The sequence below is a fragment of the Pyxicephalus adspersus genome, chromosome 7, assembly GCF_032062135.1.
Source record: "Pyxicephalus adspersus chromosome 7, UCB_Pads_2.0, whole genome shotgun sequence".
NCBI classification, from domain to species: domain Eukaryota; kingdom Metazoa; phylum Chordata; class Amphibia; order Anura; family Pyxicephalidae; genus Pyxicephalus; species Pyxicephalus adspersus.
The window spans coordinates 45,727,297-45,753,648 of record NC_092864.1 but is presented as its reverse complement, the minus strand read 5'-3'; the positions used below and the strand labels follow the sequence as shown (position 1 = coordinate 45,753,648).

Below are 26,352 nucleotides of genomic sequence, written 5' to 3'. Positions count from 1 at the left end.
AGAATCCACATCCCTTTTGTATTTAGACAATATTTGCTAATTCTCACAAAATCATTATTATAAACAGATATATAACAGTACATAGGATGTTCATAATACTGAAATGTATTTAAAATTAGTTCTGTCAATGTGACTCAATCAGCACAGATTAATTAATTAACATAAATCATTGGATAATGTAATTCAGTGTGTTCATAAAACAATAGACTTCTCAGGGAGAAGGTGGAACAGTAACATGCATTGTTATGTAAAATAAGGAAAGTTTCATAGTTGCACCAAACCTTCCTTACTTAGATTCCATCTATTTTGGAATTTTCGTTTATTCCTAAAAGCACAAAAACACAAATTGGGCCTGATTTAAGAAAGCTTTCCACGGCTAGAGAGGATACACTTTTATCTGTGAAGCTGGGTGATCCAGCAAACCTGGAATTGATCTGGTCCAGGATTCAAAACATTTGCATAGCAAACAGAATAAATAGAAATTTGATGTAAGAAATAAAACTGCACATTATTTTCAATACACTGCCACAATAAGCAAATACCCTGGCTGTCCTTCTCTTTTTTATGCTACATACTTACATTTATTTTCATAAGGGTATGTGGCTCCTCTCTATTAGCAGAATCTGATTAGCACTCTCTTTACCCTTTCCATAAATATAATAAATAGCAAATTAATTTGAAGAAATCCATTCCAGGTTTGCTGGATCACCCAGCTTCACTGATGAAAGTGTATCCTCTCCAGCCTTGTAGAGCCTTAATAAATCAGGCTCATGTTGGGATTGGTGCTCCAAGCCTTTATAAGCATTGTTACATCTAAGGATAGATTCTTTGTTATCTAGCATTCATCAGCCTGGGGGATAGCAGATTTTCCATTAATGTAGTTTCAGATACTAAAGAATATAGATGGGTAAGTGGTTAAGATAAAAATTTATGCTTATAGCTTTTCCTGCAGTGTTCAGTGATAGGACAAACCCGCCAAATGCTCCAACAATAGTCAGCCATCATATGTACATTCCATCTATCCTGATACCGTACTTCCATGACCTTCAAATCTTGGTGGAATCATTCACCTTGCTCATCACTGACTGCACCAAGGTTTTCCAGGAAGTTAGAAAGATGAAATTGCAACCAAGCATTTTGTAGCTCTCCAAGAGTTTCTTGACAATTTCTGTGTAATTATTTGCTCATGAGTTTCCAAGAAAGTCCTTGACAATGACTTTGAATGATAACCAAGCATTTTTTTTTTTGATTTCGGACATTGTCCTGATGAAATGTTCATATTTGTGGACCATCAAACACATCTGCCTTTATTTTTTCAAATGACAGGCTAGGAAATGCCAAAATGAAGTACTTGAAACAGTCTCCTTCAGTTGGTAAAGCTTTCACAATCTGCCTCATCAGACCCAGTTTCATATGCAGAGGCGGGAATATATTATTCTTTCTATCAACAAGTGACTCATGTAGAATGTTTAGATCACCTGGTTTTAGGGCAGATCTTGGAGGCCAATTCCTTTCCACCCATTGCCTCTCACGAGCTCTGCTGTCCCACATGCACAGATAACAGGGAAACTTGGTGTATCCCTGACAGCTCCAGTCCCCTGATTGGTCTTGCAGGTCCCCAAAACGCGGTCTCACTGGCCGAATTTACAAAGGCCATTCTCTCCTAAATGTTTGGTAACTGAGAATGGCCCAATTCGCAGCGAGACCGAATTTAATAAATTCGCTCGCTCATCCCTAATCCAGTAACCCTCAGGGTGTAGTTAGGCATGGAATATTTTTTTTAATTAACTTGTATTTATACAAGTTTTGTCATTAGCTGTTCCTGAAAGTGGCTTACAAATTAAAGTACCTATCATAATCATATGTCATTAACACATCCTTTTCAGGGGAAGACAATTAACCTAACTGCATGTTTTTGAGATGCAGGAGGAAACTGGGACTCCCAGAAGAAACTCATTCTAACAAAACAAGAACATGCAAACTCTTTGCAAATAACCCTTGGTCAAGACGAGTGCTAGCCACTGAGCTACTTCTCTTCTAAAAAAAAAAAACAAAGAACATCACTAGAATTTTGGAAGACAGGCAGAGGACAAAAGGACAAATCGCTAGTATCGCCCCTATTCTCCTTGCAGCTATTCTTTTCTTTACTGGCTTGTCTTGGCATGTTGTGCATATAATATTTTTGTACATATTTACTAAAAATATTTTATTATTCAACAATTACATTACTTATAATACTTGAACATGGTTGGAAAAATAGCTGGTGAGAATATTTTTAAATTATTTTCCTAATGGCAGAATATGACTTCTACTGTTGAATATTCTTGTTTGCCAGATTAAAGTGCTAATTATGTTCTGGGGAATGTCAGGAGTGAATTTTTAGCCAACTGAGTTGCTGAAGGGAAGTTGAAAGACATTCTTACATATTACCATTTCCAACGATCTTGGCTTCAATAAAATATGAAAATATCACTGCATGGAATAGAGTAAACAAGAATGGAAAGAGCAGGGAGGGATAGTGTTGTCTTCCAACAGACTGGGTTTCCTTTGTTTTTTTGAGTGAACAGAATCAAAGGTGAAGATTGTACCTGTTAAGCAATAGTTGCATCTGCATAATCTCATCTTCCAGATTCTGCACCCTGAGCAGGTCCCGAATATTTAGAACTTTTGTGAAATGATCCATCACATTTCAGGGCAAAGATTAAATAAGCGTAGTCTGTCAGAAATGTCAGTGTGATGGCTGAACTCTGGAGATAAAGCTTACCTATATGCTTTAGTTTTTAAAAGGAACATGCTGCCAGTTTTTAGAGAATAGCAATCTTTCTTGCAGATCATGCAGCTGCCAGAGCATGCAGTCTGCCCTGAGAGAAATGGAAAATATTACAAACAATATTGGCTGGTATTTTTATCTAAATCATATGTTAATGAAAATGTGTGTTAAAAAAAAAACAATTTTTTTTTCATTAAAAATTAAATAGGACAACCTAAAGAGAGCAAGCATAATATTCACCATTAATCCTGAGCTGTTCCCCTAAATTGTACCTTTTTACTATTAGATGCTGCCAGTCTTCTGGTATGAATGATAGCCAAGGCTTTCATGGACCCCTCACCCCCTGCAGCCGAGCAGTATGATAAGACAACCTGAACCAGAGTATTAATGCACTGAGTGGCAGGAAATGCAGAAGCAGATTGTTTTCACATCAAGATATGTTGTCATATCATCAGATCAGAGTTAACTGTTTTTGCTTTATTGCACTGAAACATAAATAAATTACATTAAATATGTTGAGGACATGCAGGACCACATCATCCACTATCCTGGTGAAGGAATCCTGCATGTCCCCAAAGTAATGTACTTTTTATCATGATTTGAATGCAATAAAAAAAAACTTGGATTTGGAGTTTGAATAGCTTTATGTGGTTTGCTACATCACTTACAACAGGAATTATTCCAGTATAGTTTTCAATTGAATTATTTTACAATTTGCTTTCCTCTAGATCATCCCTCTAATTTAAATTTGTATTCATCTGTGTGAACACACCCAGGAGGGAGGACAATTCAGAAAGGGTAATAGAGAAAACAGTGTTTCTGTATGCCAGTTAAAGAGGTTTTTCCTTACTGATTATGCAGTGAGTTATTTATAAACCAAAACCTTTATTTTTGGCATTGGCTTTTTAAAAAAATTGGCAATGTGAGAGTTTTTTTTAAATATGTAATTGCTAGATTTTCTTTTTCAGTCTATTTGGAAATAATAAACACCCTAAGAGTAGGTAGATGACAAATGGCTAGTTTCCAGCATTGCCCCAGTTCTCCCTGCAGCTTGTCTTGCCATGATCTGCACTAAATATGTGGAGCTGGCCTCCTTGTTGATGCAGAACTTTGCTTTCTCCTGCCAGAATTGCCCCCCTGAGGTCTGGGGATCTGATGACTGCTGAGGGAGTATTTACGACACTGCAGTCGACATGGAAGTCACTCAGATCCACAAAATGAAAACACAAGCAGGGAGATTCTTGCACTGTAGGTCCCCAGCTCCATTGCAGCAAAGAGACCTATAAGAAGCACAGTAGTGACATATCTAAAAGTTACTGCAAGTCTGTTTGCAGTCAGTGCCTTACATCTATATAATCTTATAATGTGCCTAATCGTATAAAGTGAATGCACAGCTCCAAAACTAAATGTCAAGACATAGTCACATTTAAAGAAGCACACTGCTGTTTTACTGGAGGATAATTCTTTCAGTGAACCGCTTACACTGCTTACACATTTACACTTCTAATTGTTCCCTATATGATGTCACATCTTCCCTTTTTGAGTTATTTCCACTGTAAACTATAAATAAACCTATATCGATAGTCAAGGATAGATGTATTTAGTTTTACAATTTTGTATTCAAAATCTAGTAATAGGGTTAGGGCAAAAATACTGAGGAATGTAAAACATTCACACATAATAAATAAATAAGTACTCATTATTATTTTTTTTTTCTATATCAGTCGTTTAATAGCAGACACAATCTGTTAATGTAAATTCTTGTCATCTTTTTAGATGATGCTCTGATTTTTAAAAAATAAATTAGACAAGATATTTTATTTTATGCTGAGCATGTATGATAACAGCAGTAGACTTAATTGTGCAGCCTTCTTTTTTTTATGCAGTGCTTTTCCAATACATTTTACATTTCTGTATTTGCTGTTCCAGAATAAAACAATAGTGTACGCTGCAGATGTTCATAACACAGATAAGAACAGAGCACAGCAAGATTTCTTTCATAGACACTTGTGAAAAACACATTTCATAGCCAGACCTCTTTTTTATATTGATAAATTGACTTAACCTTTCTTTTTCATCCAGATGAAATATTCCCCTGCCAGAACCCTGAGCCTCTCTGAACATAGTCGTTATTTACTTTACTCCAGAAGTATCTTCTGAATGTAAATGTTCTTGGAATAGCAAAATTGTTTCTGCACATTTATGAACATCTCTATGCATTGATGTGACAAAAGAACCTTTTTTCTGATTCTGACCTGCTGTGAAAGTTAAGGGTTGAAATAAAATATCTGCAGTAAAAATTAAAGGGGCAAAGTTTTAAACTGCATTTCCGGGGTTGCATGGTACATTTCTGAATTACATTCACTTTTATCCATGTTTATTTTTTAAAATCTGATCTGAAGAATTTGTTTCGAACCAATGTTGTCAGCCTTGCTTGCTGGACTGCAGAACTCCACCTATTTCCTGTGTCCCTCTGTCCCACTTCATATTCATTCATTGGGCCTGATTTATTAAAGCTCTCCGAAGCTGCAGAGGATACACTTTCATCAGTGAAGCTGAGTGATCCAGCAAACCTGAAATAGATTTCCTAAAAGTAATTTGCTATTTGTTAGCAAATGTTTTTAATCCTGTACCAGATCAATTCCAGTTTGCTGGATCTCCCACCCTCAAGGGTCCAAAAAAAACCTGAACCTGAATGTTTTTATTTATATCTAAGGACCTTTTGGTTAGCATAATGTGTGTTGGGGTAAAGGTGGGTACTTGGCTGGAGAAGATATACTTTCATCAGTGAAGCTGGGTGATCCAGAAAACATGAAATACATTTCTTCAAAATCATTTGCTAGCAACTGTTTTGAACCCTGTACCAGATCCATTCCAGGTTTGCTGGATCACCCAGCTTCACTGATGAAAGTGTATCCTCTCCAGCCTTTGGGAGCTTTAATAAATCAGGCAAACTATTTTCTTCCCAGCAAAATGCCATTGCTTTGACATCCAAGAACTGCTCTGCTTCAGCTTTCTTCTTTTTGTAATGTTTTTGTACACATGTCAGATAATTGTCGCCCGAAAACCAATGGTCATGTTTGTCTTGGTTAAAAATCTAACTGGGTACTAGAGGTCCCCTGGTGTACACCCTCACATTTTTTTGTAAAACCCAGGGCATAATTCTTGTAGAGGAGAGCACAGCAGGATGCTACTCGTCTCGTCTCCCCCTCTTTACATAGAACAGAATGGCACTGTGTGTACAGGACTCATTAAATTAATCATAAAAAATTTTTTCCAGCAATAATCATCTAACATCCATATGGAGCTGAATAGAGTGACAATGCCTATCTAATCTAATTGCTTAGTGCAAAAGTAAAATCTTATTACCTCCTTGAATTGAGATTGAATTTGAATTTTTTTTTTCCCATGATGGAACTCAGAGGCTAGGTTCAGACTAGTGGTATTTAACTGCAGAAATTTCCCCCACACCAACCCTGATCACCTACTGGCAAACTTTAGGTACCCAGGAGCAGTAAAAGCTGTCACTGCTAGGCTTTTTCAAGTGTTTCAAAGTGGTTTCAAAAGCCTAGCAGAGCAACTCCTCTTTTTTTCTACTTTTATGAACACATGTTTTTGTATTAAAACCATTGGTTTACAAGATTACAAATGCAAGCAGCACCATTTTAAGTATTTGGAGCAGAAAGAAAGGCAAACCGCTCCTGGATGCTCCATGTAGTTTCCAAAAATGTGCGACCCAGTTGGTCCAGTGTCATTCATGTTTTGCAAGTGGATATGAGTGATAAAACCACTTGCAAAAACCACTAGTTTTAGCCCAGCCTGAGAGAGAGATAAGCAGAAAGTGCCACATATAAATCCTCACAAAGTGTTTTATTCTCATAAAAAGTATGTTTTTTTTCTTTGTTCTGTTGTAGACTTGTTAGTAACAGCTCTGATTGCAAGCAATAGTTAGCAGCATGAGTCTTTATTGTTACCCTTGAAACATTTTATCAAAGCAATGATCACAGTTGACTTGGTTGGAGAATTGAGGTCATGGCTGGTTCAGATGGCAGTGTGGGCTGTTTGTCTGGAGGTGTGCAGATGCAGTCAGATACTGTCTTTATACAGGTCTACAGATGACTCAAAATGAGATAGATCTCTATCTTGCCAGTAAACATTTAAAATTAATGCTAAACTCAAATTAGTCTCAACTTTTTTATAGCTTTTTTATTTATTTCATGTTATTCAGCTTGTTTAGTGCACCTGGTACAGAAGTGAAAGAAATATCCTTTCTCAATTTCAAAGCAATTTTATTAGATAAATAATGAAGCATTGGAGAGTCATTGCAGTTTTGACAGATGCTGGCAGAAAATGTTTTTATGGGTACTTATTACGGAATCAGTCACTGTGTCATGGTTTAACTTGTGTTAAAATGGCCACAAATTCTAAAATATATATGCTGGATAAATTGCTGCTGTTTTTATGTTTAATTTTTTTTACCATTTATATAAGAAACGGGGGTAACACTTCTAAGATGTCAAGATTCATTGATGTTAACTCTGCACACTCAACAGCTTTCTTGACATTTTTGGATGGGCACAAACCATTGAAAATCATGTCAAGGACTTTTCAAAAAATAATAAGCTATCCTGATCCCATTTCAATTGATTCTTTAGTCAAAATTGTTCGACCTGGTTTTGAATAGAATTTTGTTCTACTCAATGTTTTATCTAATCAAATGTCTAATCTAGTAAAGGTATTAAGTAGCGTATGCCCAGAATTACTCTCCCTATTAAAAACTTTATGGTTTGATCAAATGTATTATATCACATTCTACCTACTAGTGTTTAGATGTGGTGATTTGTGTTGGTTTTATTTAAAAAAAAAAAAAAAAACCCACATTGGTAGCCAGTGGAAAAGATGAATCCTCAACAGTGGTTACTGAAATTCGAACTAAAGATCGCTAAAAACATCATTGGAGTCATGAAGCTGGGTCTACTAAATGGTGGTAGCCCCAAATCTATGTGTGCATCATCAAGTGAGAAAGACAATGATAGAAGGAATGAGAGAGAGTAAAGCTGGGTACAGACATGAAATATTTGTCATTGGAAAGGACTTTTCGTTGTCTGTCGTCCATGGATCTGCCAGGACGGTCATTTGGACGAAGGGCGCCGTCTGATATCGGCTTTGAGCGGAATATCGGACGAGAAGCATTGGACGTGTGTACGTAGCTTTAGAAAGATGGCCATGATCACCTGTATGATTACTCTTTTTCAAAGCAGAACATTAGTTCTGTTTTAAGGAGGCAAAGGCAAATTGGCAATATTGGCAATTATCTTTTAATTAAATTTCTGCCTTTTTCTAGAAATGTGCCCTGGCCTGTATTCCTAACCTTTGGTTTTGGAGCTAACTTGATCGTTTAGACTTATTTCTGACAGTTGGCAGTGACCTCACCATAATTCACATCAGGCCCTCAGTAAGCAGCTAATTGGTGATCAAATATATAGGTATCTATCAAGAAAGCAAGTATTATTTTTTTTTCTGTGCTAAAGGACATTTGCAAATTACAGTAACACATAGACAAGCGGGTAGCACCAGCAGCTCACTCTCTGTGATTGGATTCAATTGCCAATAGGGTAAATGTAAGTCATTACTTTATTCAGTACAGTTGAGAAATCTGTTAATATAATGCATTTATAGTTTAGTTCTTGAACTAAAATTATATTTTTATATATAATCCTATCGATTCCTATTGTGTCTTAGACAATATGGCCTATATAGCTTGCTCTGAGAGACGCACATTTTTCATAAGTGAAAAATTGGCCCTCGCTAGAGGTATGCTCTTAGACAGACAGCTCTATCCAGGGTACCCTGCTAGAAGCAAAGCAGTCTGAATTTTCTCCTGCTGTGTGCTGGCTGCATTAGTGATCTGTAAATGTTTGAAAAGAAATCTCCTAGAAAGTTGAAGTATCACCTGCTCATACTGTGCTCAGTCAGAATTGATTTGGATTTCTGAGTTTGATGTTCATTCGGTGTATTTCCAATATAACCATTTTTATTTTGTGTCATGATACATATATGCAGAACCAATCTTAAGGTGTAGCAATCTGCAGATTTGTTATAAATTATTGATTTATTTATTGTTGAAAATGTACTGGAGAAAAATGTTACCAGTAGAGAAGAATATTTGAAAATGTACTTAGCATCGAGCTACATTTAAATAGCTTTTATAAACACATTTCATGAACTTGTATACCTTAAACCCACTTTGCTTATATTATAAGACAATATATATTAAGATGATTTGCAATAAACATGTATTAGGAAATCAGATAGCCAATAGACGTTTACACACACTGGATAGCCTCTCTTCACCTAAAAAATTATTGGTGTTTCTTTGACCCCCCACTATTCTATGTCTATTACGTGTCCTCAGACAAAGCTGGCCAGGGTAGTACATTGGAAAGACAGGTTGCCATACACTGCGCAAGAAATGCAAGCCGTGTCAGATCGGAGTTTTGCATGCAGTGATGACATTTTGTAGAGTAAGCTCTTTCAATCAACCCACATGTCCATCATGAGTAAAGATTTAGCTGTAATGCAAATGATTGAGATTAATCACAATAGTTTTATTGTAAATGATGTAGGAAGCACAAAAAGACTCATTGGTCGTTCACAAAATATTGGCATCCCAACAGAAGATTACACAAGCTTTTCCTACTTTGTGGTTTTAGGCTAAGCAGAAGATGGTGTATAGTCATGGAACCACATGATCTGAGCCAATAAGGATGGATATTTTATCACCGGTTATGTGATGTGATTTTCCAATGCAAAAGTCTTTAAAAGTGAATACCAGGGCGAAAAAAAGTCTTCTCTCCAACCTGTGTCAGCACAGCACAACTGTACTGCATAGGCAGGAGCAAAAATTCAAAGACCTGGAACAAGTATGTTGCAGATTAAGGGTCTATTTATCAATGTTTCTTAAAACTTTCACAAAAGAGTCGTCCGTTTTTCCAATAAAGTCTTGCTTTATGTGAAATGCCTAAACTGTTGGTGATTGTTGTATGAATATTGAGTAAAAACATTTATATATAGACCTCTATCTGGGCATCTAATGATTGCCTCAGCTAGGTGACTCACAAAACAATAAAGTAAAGAGAAAAATTACTGAATTTATGAAGATCAGTTGGGCTGTATATGTAAAGAAAATTAGACAATGACGGATCCCAGTTTCTCTTTAATAAGAAAAAGGGTAGATGTCAGTCTGCACTGAAAAGGAGCCCCAAGACTGTGACCCATGCAGCTTGGCATTTTTGTAAGCTATGCACAATTATGGGGAAGATTGACATCTTCTACAGAGCATCATTTTACATGTTGAAGATACACATCCCCATTTGGCACCTTAAATATCAGCCTCTCTTTATGGATGAGAAATAAGTTGGATTTTCAGGTTATCTTCCAGAGGAGCAGCGGAATAATTTAGATGTAAATCCTAACTGTGAGACGTTTTAAGTGCTTTGTGTATCATAAACAAATCCCATTTAAATATAATTTTCATCTTATTTAACTTTTTTTTATGTGCATATGTTTGCTGCAGCTCATTCAGATTTTATGCAGCCACAACCTGTCTCATACACATACTCTAGTTTGGCATTTTTCAGGGTGGGTTTTTTGATGGTGACAACAGTGTGCATGCCTGTAGATTGTATATTGAAATAGCTACTAGTAGCCTGCATTGGTATAAAAGCGAGACAAAAAAAAAATCTGAACATCATCTCCCTATACACAGGGTTAGATGGTATCTCTTTTTCAAACTTTCCTAATTATTCACTGTCACTTTATTTCTCTAGAAGACTGTCAGACTTTAGGCCTTGTCCATACTGACCGCAGTTTTTCGAATGTGTAGAGTAGCGATTTTCAACTAGGGTTCTGTGGAACCTTAATATTCTTCCAGAGGTTACTAGGGGTTCATTGAGCCATGAGCTATTTGTACCTCTTAGGTCAGTTTTACTGACACAAAATGATCTTTTTAGCCCTCTGGCCAACATATAGGATGCATTCTTCCCAACGACCACCACAATAATATACTGTGGGCTGTGGATATAGTAATTAGAGAACAGGGGTTCCCTGAGATCGAAATATTTTAAGGATTCCTCCATGATAAAAAGGTCAAGAGAGGCTAGTGAAGGACATGTAATGTGCATTTATGTTTTTAAACATGATTTAGAAGCTAAAGGTAGGGCTAATAAAAATGTTAAATAAAACGTCTCATGGTAGTCCTTCGAACTCATGGTAGTCCCCATCATGTCTATTGCAAGTGAATAGGAGGTAAATAGCCGATTAACCTAATTGCATGTATTTGGAATGTGGGAGGAAACCAGAGGAAACTCATGCAAACACGGAATTCAAACTTGGTACTTTGCACTGCAAAAGCCAGAGTGCTAACTTCTGAGTTACCGTGCTGCCCATGAAAACAAAGAGATAAGGCCACACAGGTTCCTTTTTTGTCTTGCACATGTACTAAACCAGCAGGGGTGTTGATATCCCAAAAAACAATACTTCTTATGTTTATGTTAGAGGGTTGGTGTGGAGAAAAAATTTATAGCACGGTTTTTCTTAAAAGATCTGGGAAAGAAAGATCTTCAAATTCAGGCTATTTAGAAGGATACAGGGAATTAAATTGTTTAGACAAGGCAGTCATGAACATTGTATAAAACTCAAATCAAGGTGTAAACCACAAAGTTGCAGATGAGCTACCATGTGCAATGAGTAGACAGTAAGCTGCCCATGTTTACTGTATGTTATATGAATTATAAGATTGGTTTAACAAATTACTTGGCACATAATATAGTTGTTATGCCTTAGATGTATTTTATTTGTAAATATCTCTGCATTCACAGTTGACATTGTTGTTTTAGATTTGCAAATTTTAAAGGACAGATCACTGTATAGTTATGCGAGTGAGTCTTGATTCACATTGAATAATCAGTTTGCTGATTTTTAGCAAATCGTATAACATCTCTTTCACTCCACACAAGGAAAAAAAATAGAACTTTTACATTTACAACTGCAGTTTTACCAATCCCATTGTTTTATAGCAATCAACCTCAAACCTTAAATTAACTTTGATACACTTTAAAGCTTTAATTGCTGCATCACAAAATATCATTATCTCGGCTTTAAACCCAAAATTTAATGAGAAATATGTAATTAACAAATTAAAGAACAACAACTTTATAATTGTGCACAACATTTTTTCTAAACACTATGCAGGATTTGGCCAAATATTGTGTAAAGATCTGTGTTTTTTGCAATATTGGTTTGGGGGGGAAAGGTAAAATGTAATAGCTGCAGAATTAGCACGAACATTCAAACAGAACAGCTTGTTCTGAAAAGAAATTACACATGTAACCAAAATTAGGGCAATCAGCATACAAGAACATCATCTCTGCAGGGGTTGTTGTTCAATACACTTCGAATGAACAGGAAAAAATAATAGCTAAGCACAGTGGATAGTACAGATCAACCATCTATTAATAAAAATTAATGAAAAAAATTGCATTTATAAAAATACTGTGATACAGTAATGCAAATAATCTCTCACCAGTTGTTAAAATCAATAGCAATCCAAGATTTCCTGTTTAAGCCAACAGCTAAGGATCAATGTTCCTCAGTAAACTCAGGACAGCTAATTGGAATCTCACCCAAAATAAAGTAGGTCACAAAGTGGACATCAATGAAACTCTGCTTTGGCCTCATGCACTGACTTGATTGGAGGCCTTATCTCTTTATCAAAGTTCTCTGTCTGGGCTATTTGTCTTCACCAGGTGGCCCTTTTTTGGGTGGTCTACTGGATTAACTGCATTAATTCGCCTACCCTTAAGGCAGTTTTTGGCCTATAATACAACAATTAAGGTCAAATATTGGTAAGCACAGCTTGTGACATTTTGTTGGCTGGTGGATGTCAGTAGTGGCTCTTCCCCTGTCAACCATCAGCCAGTAAAAATGTTCTTTAATAGGCAATGTAAACATCTCTTCCTTTTAGGGATACAGTAGGAAATGCTGCTATTTGGCTGGGTGTTGTCAGGATATTCTTTTGTGTGTATAAAAAGCAGTACACAACTATGCAGTGATAATTCACCAACTGCAACTTTCCCTGGCTATTTCCAGTTAATATTAAAATAATGTATTTCCACCTTAAACACACAAAACAATTGTAGGGCTTAACAAACTCACAATGAGATGATGAAATGGTGGTTAAATGGCAGCTCAAAAAAGTAATCCACTTCAACTGGGAAATTAGCTGAACTAAAATCAGTGACCTTGTATAAATAGCATGTAAGGTCACACAAGCTACAGCGTCAAGCATGGTGTTGTTGGTATAATAAAAATAGATTTGAATAGGGTTGAAAAAGTGCAACAAACTGAAGGGATTTTTCCACCTGAAGTCTTGTTTAGTCCAGAAATAGTGAATAAATAGAAATATATACAAGGTCAATGTAATGATTATTCCAATGACTGTTTTCTCATGTGGACTGTAGAATTAACAAGGTGACATTGGAAAGACTATTGTACCATCAGCATATGAATGTTCTTTTACTATGAGAATAAATAGGGAGCAAGCAACCAAAATTGCTGGACTTTGATAACCCTCTGTTTGCCTCTAGAAAGTAATAACCTGTTTGGAAGTTTTCATGTTTTATCGTCCCAACACAGTTGAATTTAGTTTTTTACACTATCCATCGGAAATAGTCCCTTTCATGTCAAAGTCAAAAGACAGCTTTCCAAAGTGATTTAAATCAATTACAACAAAATCCATAATAACAGCTGGGATGAGTATACAAAAAAAAAAAAAAGTTCATCAATGCAGTTTTGCTTAAAGTCAATTTGTATCTAAGCACGAACTATGATATTATAGACTGCATGGCAATAAAAAAAAGTTACACACAATTTGTTGAACCACTTTTAGCTTTGATTACAGCACGCATTCCCCATGGTATTATTTCTATAAGCTTATGCAATGTCACATTTATTTTCATTAAGAATTGCATTCATTTTTCGCTGTGTAAAGTCTTCTCCAGCACATCCCAATGATCATTTGGGATTAAGGTCTGGACTCTGTATTAGCCAAACAATGTGTAAAAATGATGTCTCTTGCTCCCTGATCCACAATTCGAGCCCAGTGAATCCTGGCATTGGCATTATGGAGTATGCCGGTACCACCAGCCAAGAAAAAATCCATTGATGGAAAAACCTGGTCATATATTTAGGAAAACTTATTTGGGCACAAAACGTTGCTGGACCTACACTTGACCAACAGAAACAAGTCCAACCTATTTGTTTGGTTAAGTGCAAGTGGTGTCTTTTTATCTTTCAGCTGTGTGTATATGTATAAGGTTTTAGGTCAATGTATTTAAGTTGTATATATTATAATTGCTGTTAAACTTGTATCAGTTGTATCTCTTTTTTTTCTGTTTTAAATATAAACATTTAGTACATGGTAGATCCTTACATATATAATATATATATATATATATATATATATATATATATATATACATACATACATACATACACACGTACATTTCTGTTTCAGTGATTGGGGCTGTTTATTTGTGCCCTTAAAGATGACCTAATCTAAGATTTTACTTTACTTAAAAGGGTAGACAACCCTTTTATGTAAGGTAAAAATTGCCTTACCTGGAGGGATTGAGGGATCTGCAGTAGAAGGTGAGTGTTTTTTTTTTTTAATTCCACTTTAAGGGTTCAAAAATTTATTGTACCCTAATGTTCAAGAAATAGCCTAAAAAACATAGTGGGCAGCCCACGAAGATGACATTTCTGGATGTGTCTGTAGACTTCAAAGGATCACTCATAAACTGAGAATATCCCATAAATTGGCATTTAGCAGTGCAGAATGTCTTTTTCGGCTATTGGGTATACCTGAGAAAGTCACTTTAAAATTATTTATTTCCTTGACTAACCCTTTAGCCTCCTTAAAGCATTGCATTGAGCTTTATACTTTGGACATTGGAGGAAAACGATAAATGCATTATTATTGTTTGTTCTTACAGTTGCTGCTAATTTGCAGAAGATGGTAGATGACCCCCTATCATTTAAATCCTTGACATTCAAACTAGTAAGTACTTTGTCACAAATTGTTAGGGACAATGTTTTATTCATACTTTTTTATTGAGAGAAATATTTGTGAGAAGGGTGACCTGTTTTTGTAGTCAACAGTTCGTTGGTTGTTGTGCTAATGAAATCCCTAACACAAAATTTATATGTATGTTTCTGACTTGCAAAATATAATTAGGTCAGCAGTATTGATGTCATAGTCTGTATGCTTTAGGAATTCCATGACTCAAATCAGAGGTAGTCAAGACTATTATTTCCGGAAACAAGTAAATTTGTAGCATTAAACTACAGTGTAGTTGTCATAGAATAGTCAAATAGATACAAACAGCCGGATAGTTGAACACAACACAACAAATGTTGAAAATGAGTGGTAATTTGGACCATGTCCGGGTCGAGTACCTCAATGGACCATGTACCATCATGCGAAAAATGTAATAAGACTAATATGATTTTTTTCATACTTGATATTACACCTCCAATATTAGATCTTCAGTAGTGCCAGGGTCAGAACAACCCTCATGTTTTAAAAATACATATTACATGGGATGACACTGGTTTAAGGGATCCACGTTTGTTTTATACAGTGTTTTGTGGCCTTTTTAACATGGGGGAACCCAATCGGAATCACTCTGGTTTCCTTTTGAAAGTGGGGGTTCCGGCTATCAATGTCAGCAGAGTTTAAGAGCAAGAAGCTGCACAAAGTGTAGTCCTTTGGCTCCTAAATGTATCCATAGCACATGACATCATCCTGATGAGATGACGGGAGGGTTAGTCTCTTATGTCTAGAATCAGCTAGCCTTTGCAAGTAGGTAGGGAGGTAGGCACTAGGTACTTGCAGGCACTTCAGACTGTAATTTAAAACAGCCTTAACAATAGTTTACTTAAATGAGGCTATGGCTGCCAATTCTTTCCAGTATTAAATGGAAACGGCCCACTTATTTTTAATCTAATTCCTCATATCACTATGATGTGTAGCTCAAGGGTATAAACTGAAAATACACATTCTAGTGATTACTGATACTGTAAGTGTGACAATATCACAAGCCCAATTAAAACTTTGGAGCCTTCTAATCAATTTTCTGTGCCGGAGGCATCCATGACTTCCACAAGGTCAACGATTTAAATCAGAAATCTTCCGGAGCAGTCATGCATTTTAATAAGCACACTTTTCTTATGATTTAACCTGTACTTGAAACACTGAAAGCTGAAATAGGTCATTAACATTTCCAATTAGATTTCAAAATATTTACGCTATGTAGAATTTGCGGCTAGAGCTGGTAAATGATGGATGTTTTGTGTTAGCACAAATATCAGCGAGTGCACATCTATACCTAAGATACCATCAAATTATCTTTAAAGATCACCAGTCTGAAATTGTGTTACAATAGAAAGGGCATTTGGAGGAATATGAATCTGTACCATATCTCATAATTTAAGCGGGTTATTGGCTTGTAGTATTGGCTGAGGTTTACCTATGCACAGTCTAGGTCTATTATTATTATTATTATTAATAAACAGGATTTATATAGCGCCAACATATTACGCAGCGCTGTACATTAAATAAGGATTGCAAATGACAGACTAATACAGACAGTGATACAGGAGGAGAGAACCCTGCCCAGAAGAGCTTACAATCTAGTAGGTGGGGGAATTTCACACACATTAGGATGGGAGATATGTAGTGGTGGGAAGTAGTGGTGGTTTCAATTGACAGAAGAAGGGGGGTAGGCAAGTTTGAAAAAATGGGTTTTAAGCGCTCTTCTTAATTAGCAGAAAGTAGGAGCAAGCCGAATAGGACGAGGAAGACCATTCCAGAGAGTTGGAGCAGCTCTAGAGAAGTCTTGTAACCGTGCGTGTGATGAGGTTATGAGTGAGGAAGTCATTAGTAGGTCATTGGAGGAGCGGAGAGAGCGGCAGGGGGAGTATTTTTTAACCATGTCAGAAATGTAAGTGGGACAATAACTGTGGAGGGATTTGAAGGCAAAGCACAGGAGCTTAAATTTGATTCTAAGGTGAAATGGAAGCCAATGGAGAGAACTACAAAGAGATGGAGCGGAGGGAAGGATGGATGAGTCTGGCTGCAGCATTCATGATGGATTGTAGAGGAGAGAGTCGGGTTAGTGGAATACCCGCGAGAAGGATGTACAGTAGTCCAGACGGGAGATGATAAGAGCATGTACAAGGAGTTTGGTGGTCTCAGGGGACAGGTAGGGGCGGATTTTGGAGATGTTGCGTAGGTGATATATGCACAGTGTTTACTATACACATTTGCTGCACTCATTTTTTTCTGTAGCAGACCTTCAGTGCAAGTCTCAATGACAGAACCCCAGTGCAGAAAACATTGACAAACCCCTAATTCCTAACCACAAAGTGTTTCCTTCTCTTTCTTCCATCAGCATTAATTTCAGGCAGAAGAAACTGCAGCCTTAAAACCCAACTGCACTTTTTAGTTTATATTCACTAAATATTTTCCAGGTACAAGTCCAACAGCCTGAAAATAAAAGCCTGTTCTGTGCTAGCATTTTGGAGAGAAGCACCTTTACTCGCTGTGTAAGCAGTGCCTTTTTTTTTTGCAGAGAGCCAGCACACTTGCTGCTGAGCCAATGCTAGATCCAATTATAAAATCTTTGAGGGGTCTGAAAACCCCTCTGCATATCCTCTTTAAAGTGTTACTCTTAAAAGCTTAGTTTCCTCCAGATGATCTATATATGTTGCAGGAGTTTTGGCAAACTTTGTTGCAGATTCCTACATTTCTGGTATGAAGAAGATAGCTTCTCGTTTCACCAAGTCCTTTCCTGACTGATACGTGAGGGGGAGTATCTGCATTTAAATTTTTCATTAAATTTTTTTTGCATCTCAGTGCAGACCCCATCATACAAACAGAAAATTACATTTATAGGGTCTTTCTGTACAACAAGAAAGCTTCTAGATTGCCATATTTCAATAAAGTGACATTTTAGAAAATGACAATGGTTGCGGATTGAAATGGAACAGTAGTTGTTCAAATAGACTTTCTACTAAAATGGAAGGTCTGCTTATGCTGGCTGGGTCCGCTCCCCAAGTGATCTATAAATAGGTAGAAAATGTATCTGTAACAATATAATTATCTTACCCCATTCAATTCCTCGGCAAGAATGGCATAAGTGCCTTCTCATGTGGTGTCCTGTGAAACTCAAAGCATGCAAGGTTTTATGGGAAGATGATCCTCCAATTGAGTGTCTGTCCACAAAATGTTGCCTGCTCTGCTTTCTTTAGGACCTGTTGCAGAAGACAGGTAATCCAAACTTTATCTGTTACAAGTATGTTTTTCACCAAGTAGATTTGGGAGGGGGCCTGGCCTGGCCAGCATAAGTGGACCTTCAACTTTATTAAAAAGTCCCCTTTAATAGTAGTGAATTACAAAAAGACTTATGTTGCAATTAGTTACATTATATCATATATAAAAATGAAATGACATTTTTCTTTTGGCCAGTTTTATTTACGTCAGCTGAACTTTTCTCCCTGTCTTTGTTTTTTTAGGCATCCGGATGTGATGGGACAGAAATACTTGATGAAGTCAAGTTGATTGGGTTCGCACAGTTGAGCATCAGTTGATTATTTGCACTCTAGCTTTTGGGTAGTCACGTGGATTTTTGGCTATTCTAGAAAAGATAATAATAAAGGGAAAAAAGCACCACACAAGATTTGCTTTAAATCTAAAAAACAAAAGAAAATCACAAAGATGTATAAAAAAAAAAATCACATCTGTAGTCACTGCTGCTAGCCCAAAAACCAAACAAATAACCAATGTCACGTAGCCAGCCAATTTGCAGACTCCCTGTATAAAGACCAAGCAAAATGCACTTAAAGATAACATCTATATTTATTTGTTACTTACTGTTAATTTTTTAGAATATGTACTTCTCCTTTCATTGTAAATTTTCCTATATTTTAGCTGTAATGAAGACTAATAAGACTGCCTATTTTATGTATTATTTTAAAAATTACCATTCTGGAAAACTATATAAAAATATTAGCCAAACTTCAATCCTAGATATAAAAAGAGAACTGTGAATTTTAATTTCATATGTTTGTGACTTGCACAGTAGATACTTTGGTTAAAGCAGGTCTAAGCAGTCTATTGCTGTTAAACCAATGATGATTTTAAATTGCGAGCATGCCCTGTTGGTCAGTTCATGGAGAACTAGATGCCTCTAGGTCATATGTTGCCCTCAGTTTGCAGCCCTGTTCCAGTTGCCAGAAAGTTAATGTAAGCAAGGGCAACAAAAAATCAACTCAGTAGATGGAATGTAACAATATTGTTTACTTTAGTCTATAGGATTGCTTACATAGTCATGGAACTATGGAAAATATTTTGTTAGTGTAGCTGATCCCCAAAATACATGGAACCTGCCAGCACAGCCATAAATGAAGACTTGATTTAAACTCCAGGCCTATTGCGCTATTTTAGCAGCCAAAAATAAAAATTGGATATATCCAAAAACGTCAAGCAACGTTTTTGCCAGTCTTATATGCCTTAACTAACATGATATGTTGGCTGATGGGCAATATGTTGTCACAACATAGAATATGCCAAGTGCAAAAACTTGTAGTCCTAGTAGTACCTAGTTTCACTCAGATCCATTCTAATATTTTAAAACCCATACATTAAAATGAAAAAAAAAAAAAACTTGTCACTACATCCATATGACCAAGTAAAGTTTTTTACTCCATGTCCTAGATGACACCATATATTTCTATCATACATATTTCATCTATGTATGCACTAACACTGGATATCACTGCCCTATCACCCTTTGATTAATTTCATATCTCATACCTGGATATAGCTTGTACATATATAAGGAAAAACAATATCCAGTTATTCATGTTTACGGATTTGATGATTTTGCTGCCCTTTCTTGCAGTATTGGAAATGCAGAGTTGCACTTGAATTGAGTCATGTAGTGGCTTGCTAGCGATCAACACCAAGTGCTTTTGGCCATACAAAGCACTCATGATTGCCACCCAAATTTTTCTGCATTGAAAATCTTCAAAACAGTGGTTTCTTTTTCTCCATTCAAAAGAGAAATGATCGTCAACCATACCATTAACACTGGCTGGGTCCCAGTAGTAAAAATGGTCCATTTAAGGACAGGCAGATGTCTTTTCGCTTACCATTAGCTCATCTATAGACAGATTCATAGATGGTAGGTAGGTTGAGATTAATTAGGGAATTTTCATTGGTCTGCATTATTATTATTTAACATTTGCTACAATTAATAGAACAATATTGCATCAGGCTTTAAATAGAAACACTTGGGCCAATGGTACAAGTTAGGTAACTTTCTTAATATTAAGGAATCCCTGAAATAAGACCTAGAAAAGTACTTGATTGAGTTGAGGAAGATTATCTAAAACCGCTGTTATTTTTTTAGACTTTACAAGTTATGGATAAGTGTGACCCACATATGTGTTGGGGGACACTAGAGGTGCACCTTAAAGATAACATTTTGGTGTCCGCATAATTTGTCACAACTTTTCCTACAAAATATATTGAAAAAGGCTTAAAGGAAAAGTGATGGTCCAACTCTTTATTAGACCAAATTACATGACCATGAATGAAGTGCAGTTAGCATAGCAATGTGCAATATGCATAGCAATATCCGTTTCAGTAGGTAAGTGTCATTAAAAAGACTCTTGATTGTTTGCTAAAGATCACTGCTCTTCTCACAAGGATCAGTCTTACAAAGAAAGATCTTGAAGTCCATTAAAATTTCGATGATTTAGCCACTAGACTAATCATCACTGACTAGTCACTCTTGATATTGCTTGTATCTACTACGCTGTGCTAAGCATGTGACACATGAGGTGCCTTATCTCTTAGCACTTCTGAGTAAATATAAGTTATTGTATCTGTAGGGAAAAGTAGTTGCACATGGTAGGTGCCTTGAAGATGACACAGCTTAAGAATGTCCCCCAAAACTGCCTTTTGTCAGTCATGCTTGTTACAATGTCATACTGGTTTTCTTGTTGCAAATGGTCAAGACATCCTTGCTGGAGACTCAGGAAATTAAAAAAAAAAAATGTTAGCTTTTCTCAAAAGATAAAAGTAAAATCCGGTTTAGTGAATGCCACCTAGAAACTTACCATACCCAGATTCCAATGGATCTAGAAATTCCCCATCTTTACCTAATGTTTTTTGAGGAATTGTAAGAAGAGGCCAACCCTTTTTATAATGAATGAATATTAGAAAACACCTCGAAAAAGCCCACTCCAATATTAGATCATGTACTAGCATGAACAAACATTTGGTATGATAAGTTTTGAACACTTCGGAAGACTGAATGTATATGTGCAGAATTATCTATTGTTTGCTGAATCTCATATATGCAGAAAAATGACGAGGTTGTTCAGTTAATAGAAAATGGCATTAAGTGGTTTTTCAGTGGCATTTTGCTGTTTATATGTGTATCTATAAAGAATACTAGATCTCTAAAGAAGAGCCGAATAATGGTTTCATCAGCACTTCCTGAAAAATGTTTGCCTTGGAATTATATATAAAGGTCTCCCCATTCCGATGACCCATTATCTTCTCAAACACCCCTTCCATTAGAGTCTCCTAGTCCCATCTTTTCTTTAGCATTTTCAGAGATGCATATTGAGTATATTCCATTTATGAATTCTATTGGATAACTTTATTTTTTTCCTATTCCAATAGGCTGAACCATATATATATAGAACCTAAATGCAAGTGTTGTCTAATTGAAATACCTCTGACTGTCTGGATGTGATAGATAGGACCTGCATGCTACAAATTATAGCTTGAAGGGAAGATGTAAAAGTTATCTGTTCTTAGTTATATTCTTTTTGAAGCAACAACTGTATGTTACTGAGTGTATTCCTATAGGTTATAAGTGCTGTAAACCCAAAGATCTAAACTAACTGGCTGCTAGAATCCCTCAACTATGGCAGCACATGCAGCAGATTTAAAGTTTACTTTATAGGTTTGTTATCACTTTGTGATCAATATTCTGAAATAACTTTTACACAAATCTACTAGTGCTCCTTTAATTATTTTTAAAAATAAAGACTGTCAAAACATTGACTACTAGCAAGTATGGCCATGTTAAGAATGTAATTGATACTTCATATTCTCATTGAAACGGATATTAAAGCCTGGTATTTTTCAGCTTATAAAGGTTTAAGATAAGAAGAGTAGGGCAGAGTTGATAATATGAATATATATATATATATTTAAATATTAACAAAACAAAATCTATATTGGGAGAATGAGGTGTGATTCAATTGCTAAACACACCTATTTGACTGACTTTTATACTTACCCAGTGACGTCAGTGCTTTTTTGGGTGCATACCTGGGGGAAAAAATCTGCAACTCAGGAATGTTATTTTTAATCTTTATCCGTGTTATCCAGGGACAGGTTGGCAGCATTTATTTTGGAATTTTCTTAAAGGTCAAACAGTGGCACTCCTCATATTTTTCACAATACAGGTATCCCAAAATTCCCACCTGAAATGCCTCTAATCTTAATGTTTTCTATGCATAGCTTTAGTTTTGGGTTAGGTAATTGATCCCCCTTAATGGGTGAGTCAAATATCATCCAAGAGAAAAATGCTATTCAATGGCCCATAATAGGTTAAAAACAACAACAAAAAAGGGACCACAAGTTGTTTAATAGCAGTTTGGATGAACGTGGTACCTGCTATGCTCTTTACTACCATATAAATAAAGTGTAATTAATACAACTTAATAGGAGGCATATGTGCTGTTGGTTATCCTCATCCAAACCTATGCATTGAAGTAATGCAAGATAAGACACATATTAACTGGATAATGCAGTCTTTTGTGCGATTAGGTGTCATTCTTGCAAGTGGCACCCAAAACATAAGTACAGTAGGTGTCACCTAACCCAAGCTGAAGCATAAAACAACATATGGTACACTTTTTTAACACAATACATGTGTTCTAGTGTATTGTGTTAAAAGAAACAAAAATATGCTAGATGAGCTTTTTTGTATGTTGTCCTGTGTTGCCAGCACCACAACTCACTTCAAAGGTCCGAAGAGAACAATTTAATTAAAAGTTGCAGTCTTTAAAGTCAAAACAGGTCCATAAATGAAAAATGGTGTAGAAAACCTCTTTGTTCAAGTTACTGTTGTACTTGGGTGTCTCTGTGCTTGAACGAGAGCATGTTATATTATGATAACATCAGGGAATGAAGCCAACTTTCTGCCAATACTTTTTTTTTCTACTGGATGATAGAATAATAGATTAGAACCCTGGATTTCAATTATCCAATAACTACCTAATAGGTAGTTATCTGTCTATTAGGTATATTTCCTCCTACTTCCTGTGTAGTCTGAAAATTTCCTAATTAGACACAGCCTGAAAGAAACCTGAAATATTCTATCCTAACCAAAATCTAAAATAATAAAATAAAATAAAATAAAAATGAGCTTTAACACCTAGGTAATGTACTTTGGTCCTTATTAAACTGTAATTGACTAAATGGCTAAGCAGAGGCAAATCCTTTATCTACGGTTTCCTGTCACTTCTACCCATACCTAAATAAATATGTGTGGAGGCATTCTTTAAAACTTGTAATAGTTACTGTTAACTAAGTAATTTTCATTTAATTATAAGTAAATTTATCCAGCATCTTGCCTATGGTACTTTAAATTTAAGTTTACAAAGCTTTGGTATTGCAAATTTTCAGTTTTAATGATATTGAGCATTTTAATACTGTATATGAATAAGACAAAATTGGGGGGTGAGCAAATACAAGCCATATAAAGAACATTTTGGAAATTTCCCGGGGCAAAAAGTGTCATCCCAGTTTATTTAATAATGCAGAGTGCTGTTATATTGGGTGATTTGTAGTAACTAATATCAAAAGTGAATCTATCTTCCATTTATAAAACCTGTAAAGCCAAATGCCTTGCCTAAGGGAAGCCACCACAATGCACTACTGTTACCCAAATTAGCCAGAACAGCCTCCATTGTGTGCTTCTCTGACTTATAGGGCAAGCTTTGTCTAACTGGACCATATTCCTAGCAATTTGGAGTATGTATTTGTCGAAGAAGAATGGCAATTAGCTTAGAAGGCCACAAAATCAAACCATTTAGGTCCGGACAACTAAAATGGAGAGCTGCATGGAGGTACCAAATATGGCTAAGGGTAAGGCTGGGCACCTTGTGGTATGTGTTCTTATTAAGTATCTTACTTTTAAAATGGCTGACAGGTTAGCGGACTTTGGGCTTGTGTCAATAGCTTCCTCTTAAGATGCTGCTGGGATCATTTAGAATTCATTTATGGGTGCATTTTACTTGCAGGTGGACCACCTTCTGATCAGCACTAGACTTGCTTCAAGCAGGTTTTGCTTTTATGGGGAACAAAAACTCACCAACACTGACCCATATTTTTTTCCTTTCATAGTCAGATCGAATAAAACCTTATTCTAATTGACTGCTATAGTTTACTGCTCTTTGCCTTGTTGAATAAGCTCTGAAGTCCTGATTTGTGTACATGACATATGCATTCTAAGAACCAATATATATTGGTGTGCAATAAAACCTTCTTGAAGGCACGTGAGGGTAGTGTGGTGATTGTCCTTCTCTAATAGGACCTAGTTTAATTTAGATACAATGCATTTCCTTAACATGCTGACTGCAGTCATTATACTTTCTAAACACGTTATTATACTTTGTCAAGGTGTTTCAGCCATTTCCATATGTACCAATGCATTGTTTACACAGACATGAATGGGATGGTGAAAGGAATAAAAATATACAACACAAATCTTAATGACTTTCTGTGTTTATTTTGTTTTCACAAATTGTGCATTTAAGATTTTCAAGGTCTAATACAGACCACAGGCAATGGACCTGATTTATTAACGCTCTCTAAGACTGAAGAGGATACACTTTCATCAGTGGAGCTGGGTGATCCAGCAAATTGAAAACATTTGCTAACAAATAGCAAATGACAGGAATCCATTCCTGGTGTGCTGGATCACCCAGCTTCACTTTTATGTGCAATTTGGATCTGTTTTGATTTGGTTGGAATTACGGTCAAGTGAAATATATAAACTTCTTAGTCAAATAAATTACATACATAACATACATACATGTAAAGCATTGCATAATAGTCAATATTTAATAGTAGGTTAACGTATGTGAAACTTTTGTGCACAGATTTACTCGAGTGTCTCTGCCAACACTTCTTTTTCAGTACCAGTGCAACAGGTAGGTACTTGTCTATATGGATGTGGATGGATGGTTGGCCAACAAAATAAATGTGAATTCACATATTAGCAGTACAGAAGGAGAAATATTTCCTGATGTTGCATTGTAGTGCTGTAAGTTCATACTGCATTGGATGGGGTATTTGTGTTTTAAATACATTACCTTTTTTTATGTACTGTACATGGAATCAGATTATTGTTTAAATACATACAATGTGCTTCCTGGTTCAGCAACTGCACCTTATTGCATATTGTATCTCAGCATGCAGCACTTCATCTAAAAGGAAAAAAAATATTCAAAGTTCATTTTTCAGAGTAAAGTAAACTGCAAATAAATAACTCCAAAAAATGTTCTTTGACAATACGTTATCACTTGCTTTTAAAATGTCTCATTGTTGTGTGCTATATAGAAAGCAATACGGATAATTTACTGAATAACCTTAACAAGGCTTGATAATTATTAATTGCTTTATTATATGTCACCATTACATGTTTAGGCACCTACAGTTAGGTCCATAAATATTTGGACAGAGACAACTTGTTTCTAATTTTGGTTCTGTACATTACCACAATTAATTTTAAATGAAACAACTCAGATGCAGTTGAACTGCAGCCTTTCAGCTTTAATTTAGTGGGTTGAACAAAAAGATTGCATAAAAATGTGAGGAACACATTACACAATCGTTTCAGTTCAGGGGCTAAAAAGTAATTGGACTATTGGCTCAAAGGCTATTTCATTGGCTAGTGTGGGCAATTCCTTTGTTATGTCATTATCAATTAAGCAGATAAAAGGCCTGGAGTTGATTTGGGGTGTGGGAGGGGGTGTGTGAAGTGACAACAAGCGATCAAAAGAGCGGCAAAACTACAGTTTAGTACATCATGAGAAAGAAACAAAGCAATGATGAACTCAGCAACGCCAAAAGACCTGGACGTCCACGGAAGACAACAGTGGTGGATGATCGGAAAATCATTTCCATGAAGAGAAACCTCTTCACAACAGCCAACCAAGTGAACAACACTCTCCAGGAAGTAGCCGTATCCGTATCCAAGACTACCATAAAGAGAAGACTGCAGGAAGTAAATACAGAGGGTGCACTGCAAGGTGCAAGCCACTCATAAGCCTCAAGAATAGCCAGCACAGTTCTGGAAAAACATTCTTTGGGGAGATGAAACCAAGATCAACCTTTACCAGAATGATGGCAAGAAAAAAGTATGGAG

At 36.1% G+C, this 26,352-nt stretch overlaps 1 protein-coding gene and 1 long non-coding RNA gene across 3 annotated transcripts in view; one reads left to right on the top strand and one right to left on the bottom strand.

Moving 5' to 3' along the window:
- The window catches only part of STK39 (serine/threonine kinase 39), a 180,619-nt gene extending 155,924 nt beyond the window's left edge, over positions 1-24,695 (top strand). Inside the window, exons 17-18 of one of the 2 annotated variants that reach the window (XM_072418289.1) lie at positions 14,824-14,888; positions 18,407-24,695. In XM_072418289.1, coding sequence (XP_072274390.1) covers positions 14,824-14,888; positions 18,407-18,481 — 140 coding nt within the window. In that variant the 3' untranslated portion in view covers positions 18,482-24,695. The remainder of the gene's footprint in view (positions 1-14,823; positions 14,889-18,406) is intronic. The other variant, XM_072418290.1, reaches the window with a different exon arrangement.
- The window catches only part of LOC140335571 (uncharacterized), a 337,062-nt gene that overhangs the window by 137,840 nt on the left and 172,870 nt on the right, over positions 1-26,352 (bottom strand). The gene's annotated exons all lie outside the window — the stretch shown is intronic.